Here is a 22,454-nt window from a genome sequence, read left to right on the forward strand (position 1 = left end):
ACCTTTAATAACATTAAAGGATGCAGCCCTGATATGTCATCTTAAGACAATTTTCTAGATTAATGCATGTCCAGACTCAATAGAAGAAATGAGAATTATGGAGTAGTTCAAAGAGAGAAAGTGTGGTCTTTAGAGGATCTGTAAATAACTATTGTGATTAGTTTACAAATTAACTATTATGTGTAATCAGAACTAGATCTCAACTTGGGAGACTCTGGGCACCAGTTACGAAATGGTGTCACATTGAAAGCCAACTTAAACAATTAGACTCAGGACTTGGAATTTAAGTCCAGCATATTCTGTCATGACTTAATAATCCAAATTAGACACCCACATTAGAAGTGTCTGCATCATTTGTTTTAGCTCTCAGAAGGCGGTGATTCTAAATGGTTATGTTTGTACTATGGGAAAAGTGGGGAATCCTTGAGCAGGATGGAGATGCTTCTCACAATTTCTACCACTTTGTAATTCCAAACATGTGTCTTTAGTATTGATGACAAGGTTTTAAAACTGAGCTAAATTCTAATCTAATTCACGGTTTTTTTTCTATTAGTATGAATCTCAAGTGACCATAATTATGGGTTCAAGAGGCAAAGCAGGGTACTAGATACAATGAAAACAACAAGGAAAAGGTGGTCTAAATAGTTTATGGAATTATAAAGTCTCCTCAGAGGTACTGACACCTCAGCTGAGTTCTTAAGTAACAGTATGAGGTATAGACAAAAATAGTATAGGTAATCACTCTCCATATTACCAAACTAGGAAAGTATAATACACATTTATTTTAAATGCAGTGGTAACTTCTAAAAATGGCTTTACCTGAAACAAGTTATCTCGAAAATCCCAGTTATAGTCTACTCTTGATAATTCATTTTAAGAAGGGGAGTAAAATTTTGGAGAAAATATTATGTAACCTGTCCACAAATTCATATATATATATGTATACATATATATATATATATATACGTATACATATATATACATATATATACGTATATATATATATATATACGTATACATATATATATACACTTAGATTATTAAATTTGAATATTGAGTGGAAAGCATATGCTATTTGGATAGCAATAAAATAAGATACAAATCTATTAGGAAATATGTTTAATATATACAATTGGAAACTTGTATTTATTATCATAGTATGCCTGACATTAGAATGTACTCAAACATTATTTGCTATAACAAGTCCACTTGACTTGTTGGCTTCAGAGACAATAGCCCGTACAACAAGAAATCAGAAGGCTGTGTAGCCATATATACTGAGACTTTCTATTGATTCACCTAACCAAATATATTAATACATTCATGGAGTTGTAAGAATTGACTTTTTTGTACCCCCAACAGTTTCACGCTAACTTAACCATAACACTCCTTTTAATTTATATTCAGAGTATTCAAAATTATATGTATATGAAATTTCAGCTGAGAAGGGACACCACCTAGTTCCACAACAATAGTCTAAAATGGGTAGAATATGTTATACAGTTGAGTCAGTGTCAGTTCTATTGTTAGGATGCTGAGGTGGACTGCATGAACAGAAGGGAGATCTTAAACTTCTGAGTATGTGCCAAAGGCTGATGCGATTTCTGGCACTGAGATGATATAGAACTGCAGGAGGATGGCATGAAAGTGTATGGCATGATAATTATTATCTCCATTCTTCCACTAAGAAGATACAGGAAGAGATGTAACAAGAAATAATGATAACTATGCTTGAACAGACTACTTACTGAGATTGTTCTGTTAAAGGGATTAAGCAAATAACTGGTCATATGGATCACTCAGCAGGCTTTCTAACAACTATGTTATATAGATCCACTTTTTTGAACCTTTAAATAATTTGTTAAACCTACATCAAATTGTGTTTGCACTTTGAGGAATAGCCACAAGTGTTCCAAATAGAACTATTTTTGTTTCCCTCCCTCACTTTTTCTTTATTTGTTTGATTTTTTAGAAGAGATTGGGTGCATTCAGAGTGGTATGGCTGTAGACTATTTGATTTTTTGAAATGTTTGTCTCTTTACTTTTGAGGGGAGGGGCATAGAGAGAGAGAGGGAGACAGAGAATGCCAAACTCACAAACCAGAGATCATGACCTGAGCCAAAATCTAGAGTCGGATGCTTAACTGACTGAGTCACCCAGGTCCCTGACTACTTGTTTGATTTTTAAATGACATATCTCAGGCATGGAAATGTTATGCCCAAAGACAATAATTACTTATTAACATAACTATAATTATGACATAGTGTTATTTCCTTATCAGGCCAGCTAACTCAGGAAAGGAAAAGGAAAGATGAAAGGGAAACACAAGTGGCCTGTGTCATGATATTTAGATTATTCTGAAGGTTTTAATGCCTCAAAGATGCTTTATTCTGAGTGGAATCTAGGCTTTATTAGATGTAACTTCTCATTACCAATCATGTATATTTATCATAGGGCAAATGTTTTACTGCAATTGCCTGTTTACTTGTATATCCCTGGCCCCTATGAGCTCTTTGGAGTGCTTGGTATAGTACATGCTTATTGAATAAATAAATGAATCAATCCATCAATGAAGAACTGAACTGACAATTAAAAGAAACCCTATCAATTTGGAAAAGAAAGTTTTAGCCAATGACAGAGGTGTGACTCATCACAGTTTAATTTCGATTCTTTAATAAACTTTACTTCATGTTTACCCATCAATAAAGGAAAGTATAGAAAAGATCAAGATCTTTGCGTTTGCAGTTACAGTATATAGGAAACAAAAATAGCAATATATTTTTTTTCTTTCTTTAATATACTCTCACAGTTTGAGATACTGAGAACACCTGTTTAAATTACTGTGAAATTGATTTTTTTTACCTTTACTTTCATTATTATATATTTTCAAGTCCTATTTATTTTTGAGAATTAATCTGAATATTACCTCAGCAATGTTCAGATTCATGACAGTAATTTATAGCTCCATCCAAAATACATTTAGATATTCTAGTGGAAAAGAAAGGAAATTTGTTTGATAAGTAAGAGTCTTACAAATTATGCTTCTTTAAGAAGAAATATATTGTTTAAAAGGAAATTAACCAAATAATTTTTAATTGGATAGTTTATTCATCTTAGATAATACACAATTTTTCTTTTAGAAAATTTCATTTTAGTAGGAGGAATTTAATGTTTATTAAACATAAGGAAAAAGCCTAAATGCATACCAATTAGTAATTCTGGGTTATTATGTTTAAAGCAATGATTCTCTGAATTGCTTGTCAAATGGATGCAACACATCAAACCTCTAAACTTCCCTAAAACTTGGGAACATATTAATAAGAATTCATATACAGTGAAAGAACAATTTACATTTTAAGTGTAAATGAACTCAGACTCCTAAATTTGATAAGAATTGTTCCAAGTGCATCAGTTTGATTTCATAGGATACATGTTCTTTATGATTTCTCTGTAGGAATCATAAGGCCAGAAGTGTCAAGGTCAATTTTTGTATTTTTCAACTTGAAAGCATCCTTTTAAATATTTATGAAGAGACTTGTATGAAATATAAATAGCAGAGGCACAAATGTAGATTGGGATAAATAAATAATATGAACCCAAAATAAAGGAATTCAGAAAGAATGTAAGTAGGTTTATTGAAAGAGTATTGGAACATATCTGTGTATATGCTGAAGTGGTCTGATAAATCAGTTGAAAAGATGGAGACATTAGCATTAGATTCAGGCAATTCAACATAACATGAAGGTTGGTCAAAATAGGAATAGTTGAAGAACTATAGTATTTACTAAATCTACCCTGACATTTTGAATGGAAAAAAAAAATGTGAAAGAAAAATAAAATACTATTAGCTATGTACAGTAAAACCTTGGATCATGAGTAACTTGTTCTACAAGTGTTCCACAAGACAAACAAACATTTCTAAGAAATTTTAATTTGGTAAACAAGCAACATCTTGCAATACGAGTAGCACATGATGCCAAATGTCAAATGATCACAATGCAACCAATGGACTCTCTCTCTCGCTCTCTCTCTCTCTCTCTCTGAGGGATTGTGGGTGGTCATCTCCCATGCTTTAATGCTCGGTCTCAGGCTGAGGTGTTTGGCATAAAAAATCAGTGATTTTTCAGAACATTGGAAGGTGCCTACAATTGGCACTAGTGTATTTTTTTGTCACTTCAAAGCACCTATGGACAATCTTTTGCTTCTCCATACAAGAGTAAGTTTAGGAATGCTTTGCTTCTTTCTAGGTTGGGCTGCCTGCAGTACAGACCCTTCTGCTGCTGCCTTAATTGCCAGTTACATTAAATACTGCATATGACAAGAGTTTATTAATACGGGGCTGTAGTCAACATCCCTACAAGCATATACAATGGCCCCCATGCAGAAAAAGATTCCATTGAGCCAATGGACAGCAGTGATTCCATTAGTGATAGTGAAAGTCATCCTACACAATAACCCTCCTCCCTCTTGTCTCCCTCACACCAGCCAGGAAGGTTTTTGAAAACAAGTGTTTATTTTTCTTTATATTTTGTATTTTTTATTTTGTATTATTTTATAGTATTGTAATAATTTTTATATGAATATTTTTGGGTTATGGAACAAATAATCTGAGTTTACATTATTTCTTGTGGGGAAATATGCTTTGATATACAAGTGCTTTGGATTATAAGCATGTTTCCGAAAGGAATTATGCTCACAAACTAAGGTTTTACTGTATTCCTTAGAGAAGGCTTTTCTTTATAAGTTATAAATATTCCTTGAAAAACTCAAATAGCCTTGTGAGAGAATTATTATTTTTGGTCTTATTTTATATTTTTCTTTAATTTTTAAAAATTAATAGACTTTTCTGTTAAAACACATTTACATTTACAGAAAAATTGAGCAGAAAATACAGAGAGTTCTCATATACTCTTTCTTTCTTTCTTCACCCCCACCCCCCCCATAGTAGTTTGCCTTTTTATTGGCATCTTAAATTATCGTGGTACTTTTTTTTTTTACCATTGATGAACCAATATTAATATGTTATTATTAACTAAAGCCCATAGTTTACATTTGTATTTTACAGTTCTATTGGTTTTTTCAAATGCCAGGTATTCACTATTGCAGTATCATACAGAGTAATCTCACAACCCTAAAGAATCCTTGAGCTCCACCTATTCATTCCTCCCACTCTCCCTGCTCCCCCCACAATACTGAACTTTTTGCTGTCTCTTTAGTTTTGCCTTTTCCAAACTGTCATATAGTTGGAATTAAATAGTTTGTAGCCTTATCTAACTGGCTTCTTTCACTTAGCAATATTCATTTAAAATTCTTCCATGACTTTTCTTACCTTTGTAGCTTATTTTATTTATTACTGAATAAGTTTCCATTGCATGGATGTATATATAATTTGTTTGTTTATTCATTTACCTTTGAAAAGGCATCTTGGTTGCTTCCATTTTTGTGATTCATTTTACAATAGAGACTGTACATGCACATCCAAATCATCTATTGTCCTGGTGATTAGCATAGTATGGACCTCTTATAGAATCTGAACAATCTTCTTTTTCTCTTTACTCCAGTGTTTTCTCTTCTCTTACAGTGAATTCAGAAATGCAAAACCTTTCAGGTAAGTTCACTTTAAGCAACCTTAAAATGGTGCTACTCAAAGTAGCATCTACCTGAGTGATTAGAATCACTAGGTATTTATGTTGAAATTCAGATTCCTTGGGGCTAGTACTGATCTAGTGAATCAGAATTTCTGGGAATGGAACCCAGAAAGTTCCTCAGTGGCATCTATGCTCACTGAAGCTTGAGAAGTTTACCACTTTTGTACTTAGGTTGTGTTTTTGATAATATATGAGATAATATGCTTTCTGAACTTTTGGGAGTCTCAGAGCTGAGAAGAGCAGGATTCAGTCTAGAGCATGTGGCCAACTCAAGGTAGAAAGAAGTAATTTTTACAGAAATGTACTCAGTAGTGGGAAAAGTATTTCCTGCTTCCATGTGTGTCCCCTCCAACATTCTTTAGGAAAGAAAAATAGGATATATTATTCTGGGTCATTTACTTATTCCAGCCTTTTCTTCACCTTCATGAAGGCATTCAGGAGGGTTATTCCAGTGCCCTCAACCTGTGACCTAAATCACATTCATAAAAGTGGTTTGTAGATATTGTTCCTTTGAAAGTAGGAAATTGTTATAGTTCAATAACATTAATATTTTAGGTATCGAGATGATCATTTTTCCTGAATTTTTATGTTGCTATCTTACCCTTTTTTTTGGGGGGGGGGGTAGGATAAATAAAATTTATTGCCTCAGAGTATAGAAAAATTCAGTTGAGTTGCTGATTGGATTTTCAAACTGATAGCACGAATTGTAGATTTTGAAAGCCAAATCTTTTATTTTTAAGAGCCAGCCTTTCTGAAAGAATAAAAATATTGTTGAAAATCAAAAGGAAAAATCCTAAAAATTAATGCATCAAATTTATATCCTAAACAAGAAATTGGAAAAATAATGCAAAATGATATAAGAACTAGTTTTTCCTTCACCGGTACAGGCAGTAAACAGACACACACACACACACACACACACACACACACACACACACACACACACTGGTGTAAGGTTTGAGGGAGAAATAAGAAAGAAGATAAAGAAAAACAGATTTAGATGTCTTTTAGAAGGTCTGCAGCCCTGCTTCCCATCCCTGTCCCTCTGGATTCAAGGTATGGAAACCATGGATTGTTTAGCAAAATTTGAGAGAAGGGAGAGCTTGTACATTATTTCCCAAGGTGTAGCCTTGGAAGATTGCAAGTCTCTTAAAGAAGACTAACCAGTATGGTCTCTGGGACTATACTGAATGCTTGGTCTTCAATACCAAGCATTGAGGACATCAGTGCCTGGGTCAATGAGCCTTAATGTAGTATGTCTGGGGAAAGCAAAGATTTTCTGACCTGAGGGGATGAGTGTCTCACAAGGAAAATGCAGAATGTATGGACCAAGTAACCAGAGGCTCCTACACAATAGCAGACAACAAAAGCCATGGCAGATGAGAGATAAGGAGAGTTTTATCTAAGGGAGGACAGAGATGTCCATGAAGTCAGATATCTACTTCTTTAGCTATATATTATGATCAGTATGGAAGCCCTCCCCCTGGAGCTTAGATTACCTTTGCTGAGAAAAGGTGTGAGGAATCCTAAATTTGTCTAAGCATTGACTTCAAAAAGGGAAAATTCTTTGAATATTCAACTATGGTAAATGTGAAATTCATACCTGTCACATTAAAACTATATCCTCTGGAGATGAATTTCAAGATTGAAATCTATATCTTCTAGGTATAATTACATTACCCAAAAGAAATACATAGTTAAAAATCAGATAACTTTTCTTTCTGTGTTTTCCATTTATTCTACATCATACCCTGAGTTCATTTATATCAATAGATATATGCATACACAAAGCGAATATCCCCCATGAAATAAATGGAAGGTGAATAAAAGAGGAATTATGGGAGATTTAACATTAATATATAGCTTGAATTTCAGAAATATATAGACCCAGAATTGATTCCAGACTCTTCCACCTACTAGCAAATATGGATTTTCTCATCCATAATATGGGAATAATATATATTTTGCAGGATTCTATGAGGTATAAATGACAAATGTGTATAAAGTACTCAGACTAGTATCCATCCCACAGAAAACATTTAATCTAATTATTCATAATCTTGTTATTTTATGAATTGCTGCTGGTGGAACTCAGTGTCTTAGATTCTTCTCCATGATTCTTATGATTAACATAATCAGCACATGCTAAAAATTAATCATGGTCTATGTTGAGGATTTCTTCTTACAATTTTGTACTTTTAATATGGGCTAAATTTACATTTATTTCTATTAGTAGCGTGACATAAGATGTGGGTTTCCATATTTATATGGGGAGACAAATTCTATCACCAGTTACTCTTTTCCAATTGGCATTACTTTGACTCAGGGGTAAATGACTAGAAAGAAGCTCTAGATAGTTTTAATAGCTCTTTGTGAACCTCAGATGTAACTGAACCACTTTCTAAATTTACCTACTAAAGAAATGACCCATGAACATATTCATGGGTAGATAATCAATTGATAAGGTAAATAATCCCATTGAAACATTTACTATTTATTTTTGATACAGCTGTTTTAAACAGACTGATTAGTTCCCTTTATGAGTTCACCCTTGAAAGCACAAACTATTTTGTTCTTTGTCATTGTTGCATGACATTCCATTTGGCAGTCAGCTTATTTTTAGCCAGACTATCAAAGTATTTTTCAACTGGACTGTCACTGCACTTGAACTTGGAATCTTGTAACCTGAGGAACTGCACTGGAGACAAGAAGACACCTCTAACAAATGGGAAATTATAAATCTAGACCAACCCAAACTTGCACTGGTAATTATTCTTATACCCTAAATGTAACATGGTTCTGTAGTTATAGATAATTAACATTTCATTGGAGTATCTGTTATTTTTTACATGGAGGATATGATAATGTATTATATGAAACCGTTAAGAAGATACCTGAACTCAAATTATTTTTCTCTGAAAGATTTTTAGAGAAAACAGAAAATTTCTTACAAAAGTATATTAGTTGCTAGGTATAATGTTCTTAGGAATACTGCTGAATATAGGGATTTTAGAATTATATCTTAAATATCTATAATTTGAAACCTAAAAACTTTTGTCTGGAAACTAGAGATTGCTGTAATTAAAATGCAATAAAATAAAATGAAATAAGTCAAATATATTCTTCTATGTAAATATATTATCCAATATCAAATGGGTTCTTAATTACTACAATTCAATATGATTGCATTTTAAATATAAACATCTGCATTTTAAGCTCACAGTCAGCAATTTAAATTAAGTATTGTAGAATTTAGAATTAAAAACTGGAGTTTTAATTACTTGTATGTTATGATCTGTGTCTACATTTTGCAAAGCGCAGCTATGAATCAGTCTCATTTGTCTTTCTTTACTAGATGAATGGAAGAAGAAAGTCAGTGAATCTTATGTTATTATAATAGAAAGATTAGAAGATGACCTTCAAGTCGAAGAAAAAGAACTTGCAGAACTAAGGCACATATTTAGGTAAAGTTCTCAGAGTTATTATTTCTTCCTATAAGTACGTTTGTTACTTATCTTGTTTTTAGATACATCTATATTTAAAAACACAACCCGTATAATCTCAGTTGTCACTAATCATGGTAAGCCTAAAAATGTAAGGTTACCCCTTTCTTGGCCATTCATATAGCCCCTAACATGCAAATATCTTATCTCCTTAAAATATGACTTGCACGCTCCCATCACTAAAGTTTAAAAAGAGAGGAAAATAAGGGCTGACTTTTGAATACAAGCTATTGCTGATCTGAATATCTTCCTTGGAGTTAGATTCCTTGTAAACCATGCCAGCAATGAACAGCAGAACTTCTCTTCTATTCTCAAATGGTGGTAGAATATTGGCCATATTGTTCTTTGTGAGCTACTAGGGTAAGTCCAATTTTTAACAAACCTTCTGGTCTCTTGACATATAAGGGCTGTCCCCTAATGGAACTGAGTATCATTCTGCCCCCTGAACAATCATATAACAACATGTAATACTGGCTTCAAACTTTTAGTGAGTTTTGCTCATGATAACAAGAGAAAAATAATCTGGCATAGTGCCAAACCTTGGAAGACACAAAATGTTCAGAAAAGAGGGGCAGGACCCTTATATACACAAGCAACCTACTGGAGAAATTGAATCTGACATTGAGAAACTAGATGCATTTTTGAGGGTCAGTTTAAGTTAGCTGCTTGACTGAGGAAAAGTTCCACGTAAGCCAGTTAAACATGTTGACTTATACCTGTGTTATTAATCTAATGTACTCATGACAAAGGACCTCCTCTATTTTACTTGGAAAACAAGTGTAAACCAGTGACCAAATGACATATTCCAAAAGAATTTTCAGATATAGTAAATATATAAAGTTAACACAACTGGCAATTAAAGTTATCCACATATGATATAGTTGTCAGTGGGTTAATAAGGCTTTTTCAAGTGATCAGTTTACTGGAAAAGAGATACAAATGTAGAACTTAATCATAAGTCCTCTAGCTCTTAGTGACTCAGATAAATATGCTGAATGAAATGTGGTTAAACTGAAGAGACTTCCCTCAACTTTATGAACTCAAAATCTCATTTATTAATTTATTTTTTAATTTAAGAATTACTGTGCAAATATGTCAAGACTAATTTAACTAGACATATCCTTTTAAGGATTAAGCTTAACAATGGACTCGAGATGTAGGTTTTATTCTGTGTTTTCCATTTATTCTACATCATACCCTGAGTTCATCAGTACATCATACTCCATCAGCAACAGGCAGTTGTTTTTCCAGCTCCTGCTATAGCTGACTTTTCCTACATTTCCACTATATGCAATAAATGTGACCTCCTTTTTACTAATCAGTATTGGGGATGAGAGGCAGGAAACAGTGTCAGGGAGAATATAGTTCATTATTTATTGTGCCAAATACATTCAAGTTGTTATTCCAGACACATGAAATATAAGACATTATGTAATTCTCATCATGACTCTGTGTGATAAAAATTAATTCTGATGGATAATAAACTAAGGACTAGAGACATTGTATCTTATTAAGATCATATGGTCAGTAAGTGCTGTAACTCTGATTTGTAGCAAGGTCAGCTTGAGTCCATAGAGAGAGTTCTTCCTACTTACTATACCCTTCTTCTTGCTCCAGGAGTTCATAATCTGGTTTAGGGGAAAGACATATATAAAGAACTCACAGAAGACATTCTATGACAAGTGCTAAATGGGAAGAAAAATAAAATGGTTTCAAATACAAAAGTAAAAAAAAAAAAAGAAGATTTGGGAGCTCTTGATTTATCCATTTTAAAAAACATTCCAGGTAAATGGCATAGTTAAGTAAAGATATATAGGCAAGAATGGATGAGTACCATGGAAGGTCGAGAGGAGTCAAGAAAAGCTAATGTCTTGACCATTTTATCTAAGTTGAGTAAGAAGGTTAGGTCAGTCAGTATAAGGGTTTTACAGTGATATAGTTTTAAATGCAGTTTCTTCTTTTTACAAACTATGTATCCTTGGATATATTATTTGGTGTCTTTGTGCCTCATCTGCATCTGTAAAATGAGGTTAATAATAACAGCCTCATGGATATTTGCAAAATGATGTTAATTAAAAGCTGAGAGCCTAACACACAGTAGGCATGAAATAATTGGAGGTTTCTATTTTCATCATTGATTGGGTAAATAAGGACAGTTTGAAAGACTGAAGACTTTATTATCCAGTAGAAGTAACAGTTTATTAAAAGTTAGGAAGTAAGAAAGTTAGGATTAAATGTTTTTATGTAAACAGGATGTTTTTAAAAGTTAAAATGTAAAATGTTAGGACAATTCAAGATGATGCCAAAATCTGAACTATAACTTTTAAAGATTGTGATCAAGAGAGATTTGGCTAGGGTACTAGAAGGCTCATCAAAATGGATGTCAAATTCCCTAAGAATAATGGTAGGGTATTTTGTGGAGAGGCAGACTGGTGGTAGCCTGGTGCTAAAGCTGTTAAGGAGGTGACAGAAATGTTGCATTAGCCAGAAATGATAATAATGAAGCTGAGGAGAAGATTACTCACAGCCTAGAATCATGTTTCTCCAAGGGCTAAGAACCTCATACAGTAGAGTAACCAGCAGTGCTTGCTAAAATTTTAGATTCCATGATTCCACCCCATATCAAATGAATCAGAATCTCTGGGGCTGACTTCCAGAAACCTGAATTTTTAACAAGCTCCCCAGGTAATACTTTTGCATGCTAAAAATTATACTTCTGCTGAAGTTTAAAAACTACTTTAGAAAGATACTCAAGTTGCACTGAGAACTCTGCCTGAGGTGTTATTGGTGAAGGGATGAAGAACTGAGAAAAAAGAAAGCAGGCAACTAGTATGGTCTACAGAGATTCAAGGGAGCAAACAAACAAACATAAACAGAGTACTCTGTCTGATTCCATCAAGACTGATAGCATCATCGGGAAAGAAAGGCAGTCATGCCTAGGGCAAAGTTCTGAGGATTTTCTTTTCTCTAGAATAAAATGATGGATGACAAGGAAGGAAGAGAATGGAGTGCTGAGAATATAAATTGTCTTACTCATTGACTCACATGCCAAAATTTTATGGCATTTGGGAAGATTAAGCATAATATTGTATGAGATCACATTTGAGTATCTAGGACATTTTGGGTGTTTCTTTCTCATCTTTGTCCATGCCTTGTATGATGTAATTAGTATTTCTGTGGTGAACAACTGTGTTATGCCTTATGACACCAGGCTTTCTCTAAACATGTCGATAAGAGGAAATGGTATAAGATGCCCAAAAATAAGCACTTAACACCAGAATCACAAGTTGAGGATCACTGATATAAACACAGATTTGGGAGTTTTTTGGAGGTTTTTTGTTGTTTTTGTTTGCTAACAAGTTTCTTTATGGAATTCATGGTAGATACTAATTGCATTCATTCAAAGAGATTTTCCACACCACAGTACACCAAGGCTTCTGTTAGCTCACATACACAATCTCCTGGTATATCTTTCACCCACAATGTAATATAGAGCAATATGGTACTAAACTTTAAAAATATAAAGATAACCATTATATTCTTATGCCAATTCATAGCAGCTTTGGAATGAAAGCTTGATAGGGTAATGAAAGAGAATGGAAATGGAATAATCTCTCTTCTTCCACAATAAAATTGCATTCACTCATAGCTTTGGACATTTGTTGGGATAATAGATGGAAGATAGGAAGAAAAAGGGAAGGCAGAAGAAGGAAAGACAGAAGTGGCCCATTGATTACCATTATCTGATTATTTCCTCTTCTATGCCATCTCTAATCTTTATGTTTATCAATATAATGGCACTTATTACAAGGTGTTGTCTATCCATTTACAGGACTGTCTAACCACTAGTATATATGTTTACTAAAGGCAACTTCTTTGTCTTATTTGTCTTTATTTATATTTGTATTTATTTGTAATACCTATTTGCATGGCACTTGAAAGAAAAACAAACTAACAACTTAGTGTCTAGCACATGCTAGGCATGCTACCAGGTATTTTAATATACATTGGCTCATATAATCCTAAATATATATATGTAAAGTGCTTTGGCACAGTGGTCAGCACATGGCAAACACTCAAAAATGGTAGTTAAAAACTAATCATTATGTTTATGTTAACAACATCTGAGGTAGTCATTCATTGCACTTGCCATTTTATACCTAAGGAAAATAAGCTCATCAAATTAAACCGGTTTGAACTAGGATAAACAACGTGTATAATTGTACTGGGATTGTACCCACTTGTATTTAATTTCAAAATGTGTAATCTTCATGACCTTGGTTCTCAGCTTGGGAGGTGGAGTAAGTATGGATCAGAATTATCTTTTAAATATTTTTATTTTCCCTACACCACTCCACAATTTTGCTGTATCCTGTGTATTAGAACTATCCCTGGGTGTGGGAGTAGAAAACTATATTTTAGCCCCCGACTCCTACCCCCGGTGATACACGTATCCCACCCACAACCTTTGAAAATGTTTTACATAAGTAATGGCCCTCCCCATGTAACTTTTAAAAGCCTCCCAATTACATTACTTTGTTTCAATAAGTTTTAAAGTCATTAAAAATTTTAGAGCTGTGCTCTACTAATTTAATTGTCAAGGCTACTTTTTTATCTGCTTAATCTGCAGTATGAAATTTGACCTCAGTGAGGAGTTCCAGAGAAGTTATATTGTTCCAATGCCACGATATTTCAAAATAATCAAAATAACCCTATTTTTTTCTCATTTTAAATCTTATTTTGACATTGAGTAGACATACCTTGGTTAATAATGATAATATCTCATTTTGAAATTGATTGGGTTTCATAAATAAACAAAAATATCAAAAGAATGCTTTGTTCCATGAGCAAGCAGTTATAATACTTGCATGATAAAAATGTATTAGGGTAGGGGGAAGGGAGGAAAAAAATATGTATGCCATTCCTGCTCATTTTCTCCCTGAAAAGTTTCTCTGGACCCAGCTGCAGTCCACCATACCTATCCTCCAAATGAAACATCTTCCAAAAATCAACTTTTTGAAAACTATAACCAATTATGAAATTTAGCTATTGTAGAGTGAATAGCTCCAGGCACATGGCAGGCTGACTTAATCTAAAATGAGTGAAATTCTCCAATAAAGTAGAAAATAGACTACTGAGGGAGGACATGTCATCTTATAAAATTAAAATAGAGTGAAAGTATTATTTGACATGTTGGTGCACTGTGCTAGTTAGCAACAAAACAAAAACAAACCACAACAACATAAAGACAATTCACATTTCCCCAAGACTGCCTACCTCTGTACCTCTTTTCTTGCTTGTCTAGGTAAAACTAGTTATGAATAATAATTGTAAAGTAATATCTTGCTAAAACATTATGAAGCAGCTGATCTCAATCTCTCTCTTTCAGTCTCTTTCTCTCCCTCCAGCTTGTTACCTCACTAGCTTTATCTTTCCTCCTTTTATCCACCCTCTAGTCTTCCCTTCCATCCTATACTGCCCCCCCATCTTCCTTTTTTCTTTTCTAGTCTCCCTTCTCAAATGCAAAGCAAAGCAATAAAGTTGTTAAAATACCAATATAATAATCAATATCAGTGCATTATTAAAAATAATTATTATACCAGCTAATGTTTGTAAGTCTTACAAAAATCTAAGCCTCATAATAAATCATTATTGTCTCAATTTTATCATCCTTCGCTATTCTTGCTCTGCCACCATATTTCAATAATTATTTATTGTATGATGAATTAATAAATATACTTCATGTTATTAGTTTACTGATTGGACCTGGGTGATATTGGACAAATACATCCTGGATATTTTGGGGGGATGTATCTTGGGAACAGATCTTATTGATGATTTTTCTGTTTCTGTTGTTTGATGGAGACCGGATCAGAAGCAGCCACAAAGAACTACACTAGGAAGTTATAGCCAGTCCTTTGAAACCTAAATTACCAAATTGGGAAACTAGATGATCTATAACAAATCCATTTCTCCTTTCTACCTTCTTGGTCTTTTCCTAAATTTCAGCAAATGAATTAATTTAAAAAAATGTAATCTACCTATGAGAATATTTTGGACAGTAGTATGTTATTTAGGGCCAGCTATTCAAATGTTACATTTTAATTGGTTTCCAGTTGTGGTCATGTCAAATATTTTCTTGAAAGGATGAGGTCATGAGAAAGGAGTTTAATTGGATCACAAAACTGCATACTTTTCTGGATACAAGGTAAAGGCTAAGAAAAGAGTTCATTATGCTACAAGAAAGAAAGTAACCTTTGGGTACAGAACTACCATTTTTAATGATTAAGGACAGAATTTACTGTTAGAAATATATTCATAATAGTGAGTTCATTTTAATTAGGAACTTCATCCATACCCCAGCAAGCAGTATGAACTCATTAGGATATGTTAAGTTACAGTCTGGCATGGCAGGTGATGAAAAATATAAAGGAAAATTAAAAAATAAATTGAGCTTAGGGTATTAGAATACATAAGTGATGTTCAATTGACAGTGAATTTGACATACACAGTTCCTTTAGAAGAGGCAAAAGAAGAGAATATGAGGTATCTCTCCTAGGAATGATTGCATTAAAACCTTGAATATTTTAATTACATGTTTCAAAACAGAAACATTTGACTAAAAGTTAATGGGAAGTGAGAATTAGGATTCAAATATAGCCCCAAAGTAACTCTCATTAAAAAAATTACATTCCAGTTATTAAAGTTAAGATAAAAATTGTACTATTAAAATTGCACTTGACTGCCAAATATTGTGGGAGCCTATTCTCAGTTAATTCATTTTTGTTGGTATTAATAGAAGTTGCATGAGTTCAAGGAGGATATAATTGAAGAAAGAACAAAAACAACAGGAAACAGTTCAGTTTTGAGCAAGGAGATATTTAGGACTGTACATTGAGTCACTTATGAATGGTCAAGTCTACTTTAAAATTCAGTGAGCTGAGAATTGATTGTTGAACAGAAAGTAACTAATATAATTCATGCTTTCAATGTGACTTATGTAAACAATAGATATTCATTCAGGGTTATTCATATTTTAAATAAAGCAATAAACTGTGGCATCTTATATTTTGTTTATTCAGTGTTTACTTTCTTTGCAAAGCTGGTCTGGGCATTAGAGATCAGAATTAATGCAAAGATCAGTTGCAGGATTCTATGTAGCATGCATTTCCCCAGGACTGAGGCACCTAAAGGATCCAGAGATTAGTGAGTAGTTTATATCCAGTAGACTGTTGAGAACATAGTAAAGTGAGCATTAAGAACAGAGGTGGAGCGTACAGTTGGTGTTGTGCCAGACTGACTGAATGCATCATCAAAGTTAGATCATGCAATAAGAAAACAATTGAATCTATCTTCTTAATAAAACATTTCAGTGCAATCTTTTTTCCCCTTTGGATTTTTAATATCTCCCTTTTCCCTTCATTCTTCTTTTAATATCTCCAGTGTTGATAATAGCCTTCCCATTGACATGATGCCCTAGGACTTATGTTATAAAATTGTGATTCTAGTAGTTGCTCTGAATCACTGACAGGTGCTAGGTGTCACAACAGTGAGCTTGGTAGCCATTTTTAAAAGCATGTGAAGACAGGGTCTGACATTGTCTAGGATCCTAAATGAGAGTCACCATGAGCATAAAATTGTCAAAATCAGGAAATTTTACAGGTTGTCAAATGTGAGAGATTGAAGAAGGTCAAACTTGGTTTGAAAATTATGCTAAAATCTCCCAAGGCATAGACTATGCAGGGGAAGTTGTACATTCAGTGATCTTGATAATACTAGTAATAATAATAAAATAATGATTTATTGATAACATATGTGCTAGATACTATAGTAAGCCCTATCCTCATGTATTCTTCATAACAATACAATGTCTATGTATTATTTTAATCATTTTATAACTGAAGAAATTAAATTTGAAGAGGTTTAATAACTTGCCCAAATTGGAGGAAAAAAAAAAAGACTACTTAAAAAGCAGAAGCAGGATAGGATTTCAATCCTGGTGTAAATACAAGGACAAGTTTTTAAGGATTACCTACATTTCAGCTACACTGCTGAAATGATTTTCCACTTTTAAAGCATCAAAACATGGGAAATATTGCTGTATAATATTAGAGATACACATTGAAAAACTAATTTTCTCAGGAGTTTATTGCTACAGAGGACTCCCAAGCCTTTCTTCTTTCACCGTTTGCCATTAAGTTCATTATAGTTAGCTCAAAAGGTACTTCCTTCCCTGTTCTTCTTTTAGGATGAAGGTTATATATTTCTTTACATTTAACAGAAGGCCTCCCTGTCCTTCTCCACCCAATACTTTGTTTTCTGTCTTTTGATCTTATTGTGTGTTTTCATTGCTGGATAATGGAAGGACCAAGAAAGAAAAGCCAACACAGATCAGAACTTCTAAATCATTGTCAATCAACATCTTCAATTGCTAGTCACAGTTTTCTTTCCCTTTTTATTTACGGACACTGATTTCCTACAAACTTCAAGAGAAAAATCCCATCTACCTAGCTTTAAAAAGCAGAGTTCAGCTTTTCAGAAAACCTGTATTATTTGAAATCATAACCACAGAGAAGACCTCTGTGAATGCACTTGTAAGTCTGGGCTGCTGAGTGCACTTTGTTTAGTACTACCTATTAAGTTTTTTTTCTCCAAGACATCTATAATACAATCAGCTTTAAGAGTTTAGAAGCCTGACTCAGGCAAAGGCCACACATTTCCAAGAATTGTGTTATTTTGTGAAGTTATTGCACATACCATAAAATAGGTATACCATTTGCAATTAGTTTCATTTCAGATAGATATTTTAAAAAGTAGTATTTTCATCAGAAATATTTTGGGGGGGGCATAATTCATTGAACTGTGGGAAAGTACAGATAGAAATGGGTTAAACTCTTAGCCATTTCTCCTGAAATACTTGGCTCCTTCCTCTATTATATTATTAACATTTGTAAAATTGACCCTGAGTTTACTGCACTCCTACATATAATATTCCAAAGCAAGTTGAGGTAGATTTCTCAATATGAATAAGCATGTCTGTGGACTTGGCAGCTGGGAAGTTGAACATTCAAGGCAAGATGGTTATGAGGATGGGGAAGTTTTAGGATATTCTATGAAAACAAACCACTGGGATTGCCATTGCTAATTACGACATTTCACTGAGATCCTTTGGATGTCTCTAGATTTAAAGGCTTTCTCTTTTTAGCAGCACCCTGGAGAATAGCACCTTTTCTTTTCTATTTTAAAATTCCAGTAGCTTTTGAAGTGCTTAACTGGGTGCCTTGATGATAATGTCCTGAATTTATAGTACCTTTCAAGTGTAAGTACTTTACAAATGATATGGAAGGCTCACTCACCAAAGACTATGCTATCTCACTAAAGCTGCTGGAGATTTAAATAGGCAGGAAGTGGCTTGAAATTGACCTGGGAGGCCAAGGATATGTTCTCATTTCTACTGAAAAATGTCCTGGGAGTACCAACGATTTCAAAAGGTCAAGAATTTTAGCTTTACATTCCTTTTCCAAGGCTACCTTTGGCTCTCTAGGGCCCTCCTGGGGCAATGGTCTTTGTTCACACAAAGGCAAGGATTTTACTAATTGAATCACTAACACTACTCCTCTCAGGGGACTGTGTATCATAGTACCCGATCAGAGTTTAGACCTTCTTTATCTGTGAAACCTGACCCAGTCAGAGTACAAGGAAAACTTTGCTTCAGGCAGAATTTGTGAAACTTTGGGATTATATTCCTCTCTCCAATCTCTTACCAAAATGCTTCATTTTTTTTTTCTTTTTGGAGGGAATTTCTTGACTTTCTCCATAAATATGATGTGAAATTTTGCATGTGAATGATTTACTTTCAAATGTCTGTTTTCTATTTCTACATTAATTTTAATTCATAAAGTTGCCTTGAAACGTTCAAATTATACATAGAAAACAAAATGCAAAAGAGCCCTTAATTTAAACCTGGGCTCTCAAACTTCCATATTATTTTCTCTTGACTTAAGTTTTCTTCATATAGATGTATATTCAAAATTATTTTTCTAGGTACAATGAAATCCCACAAAAGATGTATTTTTTAATTTATAGTAATAGTAGTCCCTTTTATATTTTTTCCAGTAAAAAATAATAAACTAAAAGGTGAAATTTTTGATCATATGAAAAATTCTTTTTCAGCTCCGATGATGCCTTCAGTAAAGTCAACTTAAATTACCGCACAGAAAATGGGCTGTCTCTACTTCATTTATGCTGCATTTGTGGAGGTGAGCGCTTGAAACTCAATACTTTATAAACTCATTATATGTAAAGATGGTCAATGATTTGAGCTGCTTTATAGTCTACAGGAGGATTCTATTCATACTCAATTTTCTTTTTTGCTTTATCCCTACAACCCTGATAACCTTCAGGTGAAACAGTAACTACCAGGCAGATGTTCCAGTTGATTTAGCTCTGAATTTAAGTTTTATGGTGTTCGTACCCTGAACCAAGTCACTTAGTTTGCTTGGAAATCAAAAAAAGCATTTTTCAGCATTGGGTTTGCCAGTCAGAGATTAGGTTAATTTCAGAAGCACTTAAAGCATTCCCTAAAATATCATCATGCAATTACTTTACAATCTACAGTAAGATATGTGGAAGGTAAGATAAATGCCAAACATAAAATCTCAAAGTGAAGACTGATCAAAGTGAAGATCTAGAGTTAAATTTGGCTCATATTTTGTTCTGCTTTGTTCATTAATGTATTCCAAGCACCTAGCATGGAGACTGGCATTTGGTAGGTACCTAATAAATTTATTGAATTAATGAATGGTTAGTATTTATTTTGTTAATCCAAACTAGTATTCCTTGAACTTGGGTTTTTAAATAAAACACTAATGTAGAAATATCAACTCTAATCCTATTCCTTAACCATTCCTCCCAAAGAAATTAAGCATACTCAACAGATTTTCCTCCCAAATTTAAACATACTTTCCCCAACCTTCATCATTTCTTCCAGATATCTCTAATCTAAATAAGTTCTACTGCTAATGATGTTCTGAGGTATCCTGGGCAACTCGATTTTTATCTAAGCCTTTTCACTAATAATTTATTAAGATTTTTTTTCCTTTTTTTAATGCTTTAAAACCAACTAATGATGAAAGCACTATAGAAAAATATAACACAAATGCATTAAAATAAACAGCATTGATATAAAGTTTTATAAGTGTAATAAAATGTTCACTACTAAGGAAGGCTGTCAATTAATAGAAAACTTTACAAATTACCTGCAGAACAACAGTCTGACATTTTCATACATCTGTGTGAATTTATCATTAAGTCAAAAAGATATTTTAAAGTCACTTGGTCTATCCCCACAACAACATAAGTTTCTTTCACTCTTCTCATTCAGGCAACAAGTCACATATTAGAACCCTTATGTTAAAAGGGCTTCGTCCATCTCGACTGACAAGAAATGGATTTACAGCCTTGCACTTGGCAGTTTACAAGGTATAATATCTTTGTTCCCACAATACTGTATTAGAACCAAGGATGATAATGTATCTTCAGGCTGCTGCTGCTGTCTTTCTTCTTCTTCTTCTTCCTCCTCCTCCTCCCCTTCCTCCTTTTTCCCCTTCTTCCTATTCCTCTTCTCTTTCTCCTTCAACTCCTTCTTCTTTTTCTCCTTCTCCTTTCCTTCTTCTTCCATACTTTTTTTTTTTTTTTTTTTTGCAAATTGACAATCGTGGGAAACGTTCAGAGGAACCAGAGCGTTATTATATTACTGGATGAAGTTCTTTCTCTATATTTAACAGGTATCATCTATATATCAGACACATACTCTTTTCAATGCTTTCCATGTTAAATTAATTTAATTCTCATAGGAAACCTGTGTGTGAGTACTGTTATTGTCCCCAAGATTACATGGTCAGTGGGTTAGCCAGGATTTAAGACCTGGCAGTCTGGTCCCCTTGCCAGAGCTTCTGACCAGGAGACCAAGCTGCTTCCATGCAGAAGAGGATGTATTTGAGGATAAAAGCAGCACATTGAAGCTACATTTCTTTTCCTTCACATTATTAAAAATATCTCCAGATATTAAAAATGTCTCTAGATTTCCCTTTAGTTTCCTTCTTTTATATCTCCTACTTTTGTTTTAGTTTGTTTCCAGTCCCTGTTTCCAAGCTAATCTCAGTACCTCATCAGAAAGTAAATGTAAAAGTGGATTGGAAAAACTAGGATACTCCATATTGGGATAGATCCTTGAGATTGTCATAAATATAAATTTATAGAATATATAAAATATTAAAAAATAAATTAAAAATTTAAAAAGTTGGAGGCGCCTGGGTGGCTCAGTCAGTTGGGCGTCCGACTTCAGCTCAGGTCATGATCTTACAGTTCGTGCGTTCGAGCCCCATGTCGGGCTCTGTGCTGATAGCTCAGAGCCTGGAACCTGCTTCAGATTCTGTGTCCCTCTCTCTCTGCCCCCACCCCTGCTTGTGCTCTGTCTCTCTCTGTCTTTCAAAAATGAGTAAACATTAAAAAAAATAAATTAGAATATATAAAACATATTATTCTCTAATCGTAATGAGTTTCTACTTACTCTGCACTTATTATGAGTTAACTATCACACTAGGTTTTATATGCATTATTTCTTTATTAATATAACTTAGTGAGATGCATAATAGGGTTTATTTTATAGAAAAAGGAAATTGAAGGTTAAAATTAGATATCTAGTAAATGTCGGAGTAATGATTAGAATCAAGTGCAGTTGGCTCATACTTTCAGACTCTCATTGTTATATTGCATATTTTGTTCTTTCTCAATTTCATGTGAATCTGTGACAGGATTTTATTTCAATTTTGTATGTGCAGGTATGGGGGGTAGGCAGCTGTTTGCTCGTACCAGGATCACTTTGCACTACATTCTTTCCTTCAACCTTTGGAGTTCATCACTGAGGGAAGAGAGCCATATTTTGCCGTGATTCAGATTCACATATTCCTGTGATTCATAGTGCAAATGCTCTAATGCATACCCTTTTCTACCCCCAGTCAATGCCCAGTCAATTTTTTTTTTTTTCTGGGAGAAAGCATCAGTTATGTGTTGATAACTGCACATAACTGTGCAGGTATTAGGAGGTATTTAATACCAAGTTTCCTGTGAAACTTGTATTGAGGCTGAGTTCAGGAGGTAGGAAAACAGTGTCTGATGCTGGCTTTTCTGCTGACTAGCAGGAGGTGAAAGTAGAAGACCTCCAAGGAATAGGAAGGAATTGATGGAGAGTTAAGGCAGTATGCAAAACCATGAATCCTGAATCTGACTGGGAGATTCCTTT

General features: G+C 33.8%; 1 protein-coding gene across 2 annotated transcripts in view; it reads left to right on the forward strand.

Annotated features, from left to right (window-relative positions):
* Positions 1–5,580: 5,580 nt before the first annotated feature.
* Positions 5,581–22,454, forward strand: part of LOC102964317 (serine/threonine-protein kinase TNNI3K) — a 288,998-nt gene continuing 272,124 nt past the window's right edge. For both annotated transcript variants that reach the window (XM_042997580.1, XM_042997581.1), the window contains exons 1-5: positions 5,581–5,608; positions 8,257–8,413; positions 9,004–9,112; positions 19,325–19,410; positions 20,535–20,632. In XM_042997580.1, the coding sequence (XP_042853514.1) occupies positions 8,374–8,413; positions 9,004–9,112; positions 19,325–19,410; positions 20,535–20,632 (333 nt within the window). In that variant the 5' untranslated portion in view covers positions 5,581–5,608; positions 8,257–8,373. The remainder of the gene's footprint in view (positions 5,609–8,256; positions 8,414–9,003; positions 9,113–19,324; positions 19,411–20,534; positions 20,633–22,454) is intronic.

Source organism: Panthera tigris, chromosome C1 (assembly GCF_018350195.1).
Source record: "Panthera tigris isolate Pti1 chromosome C1, P.tigris_Pti1_mat1.1, whole genome shotgun sequence".
Taxonomy (NCBI): Eukaryota; Metazoa; Chordata; class Mammalia; order Carnivora; family Felidae; genus Panthera; species Panthera tigris.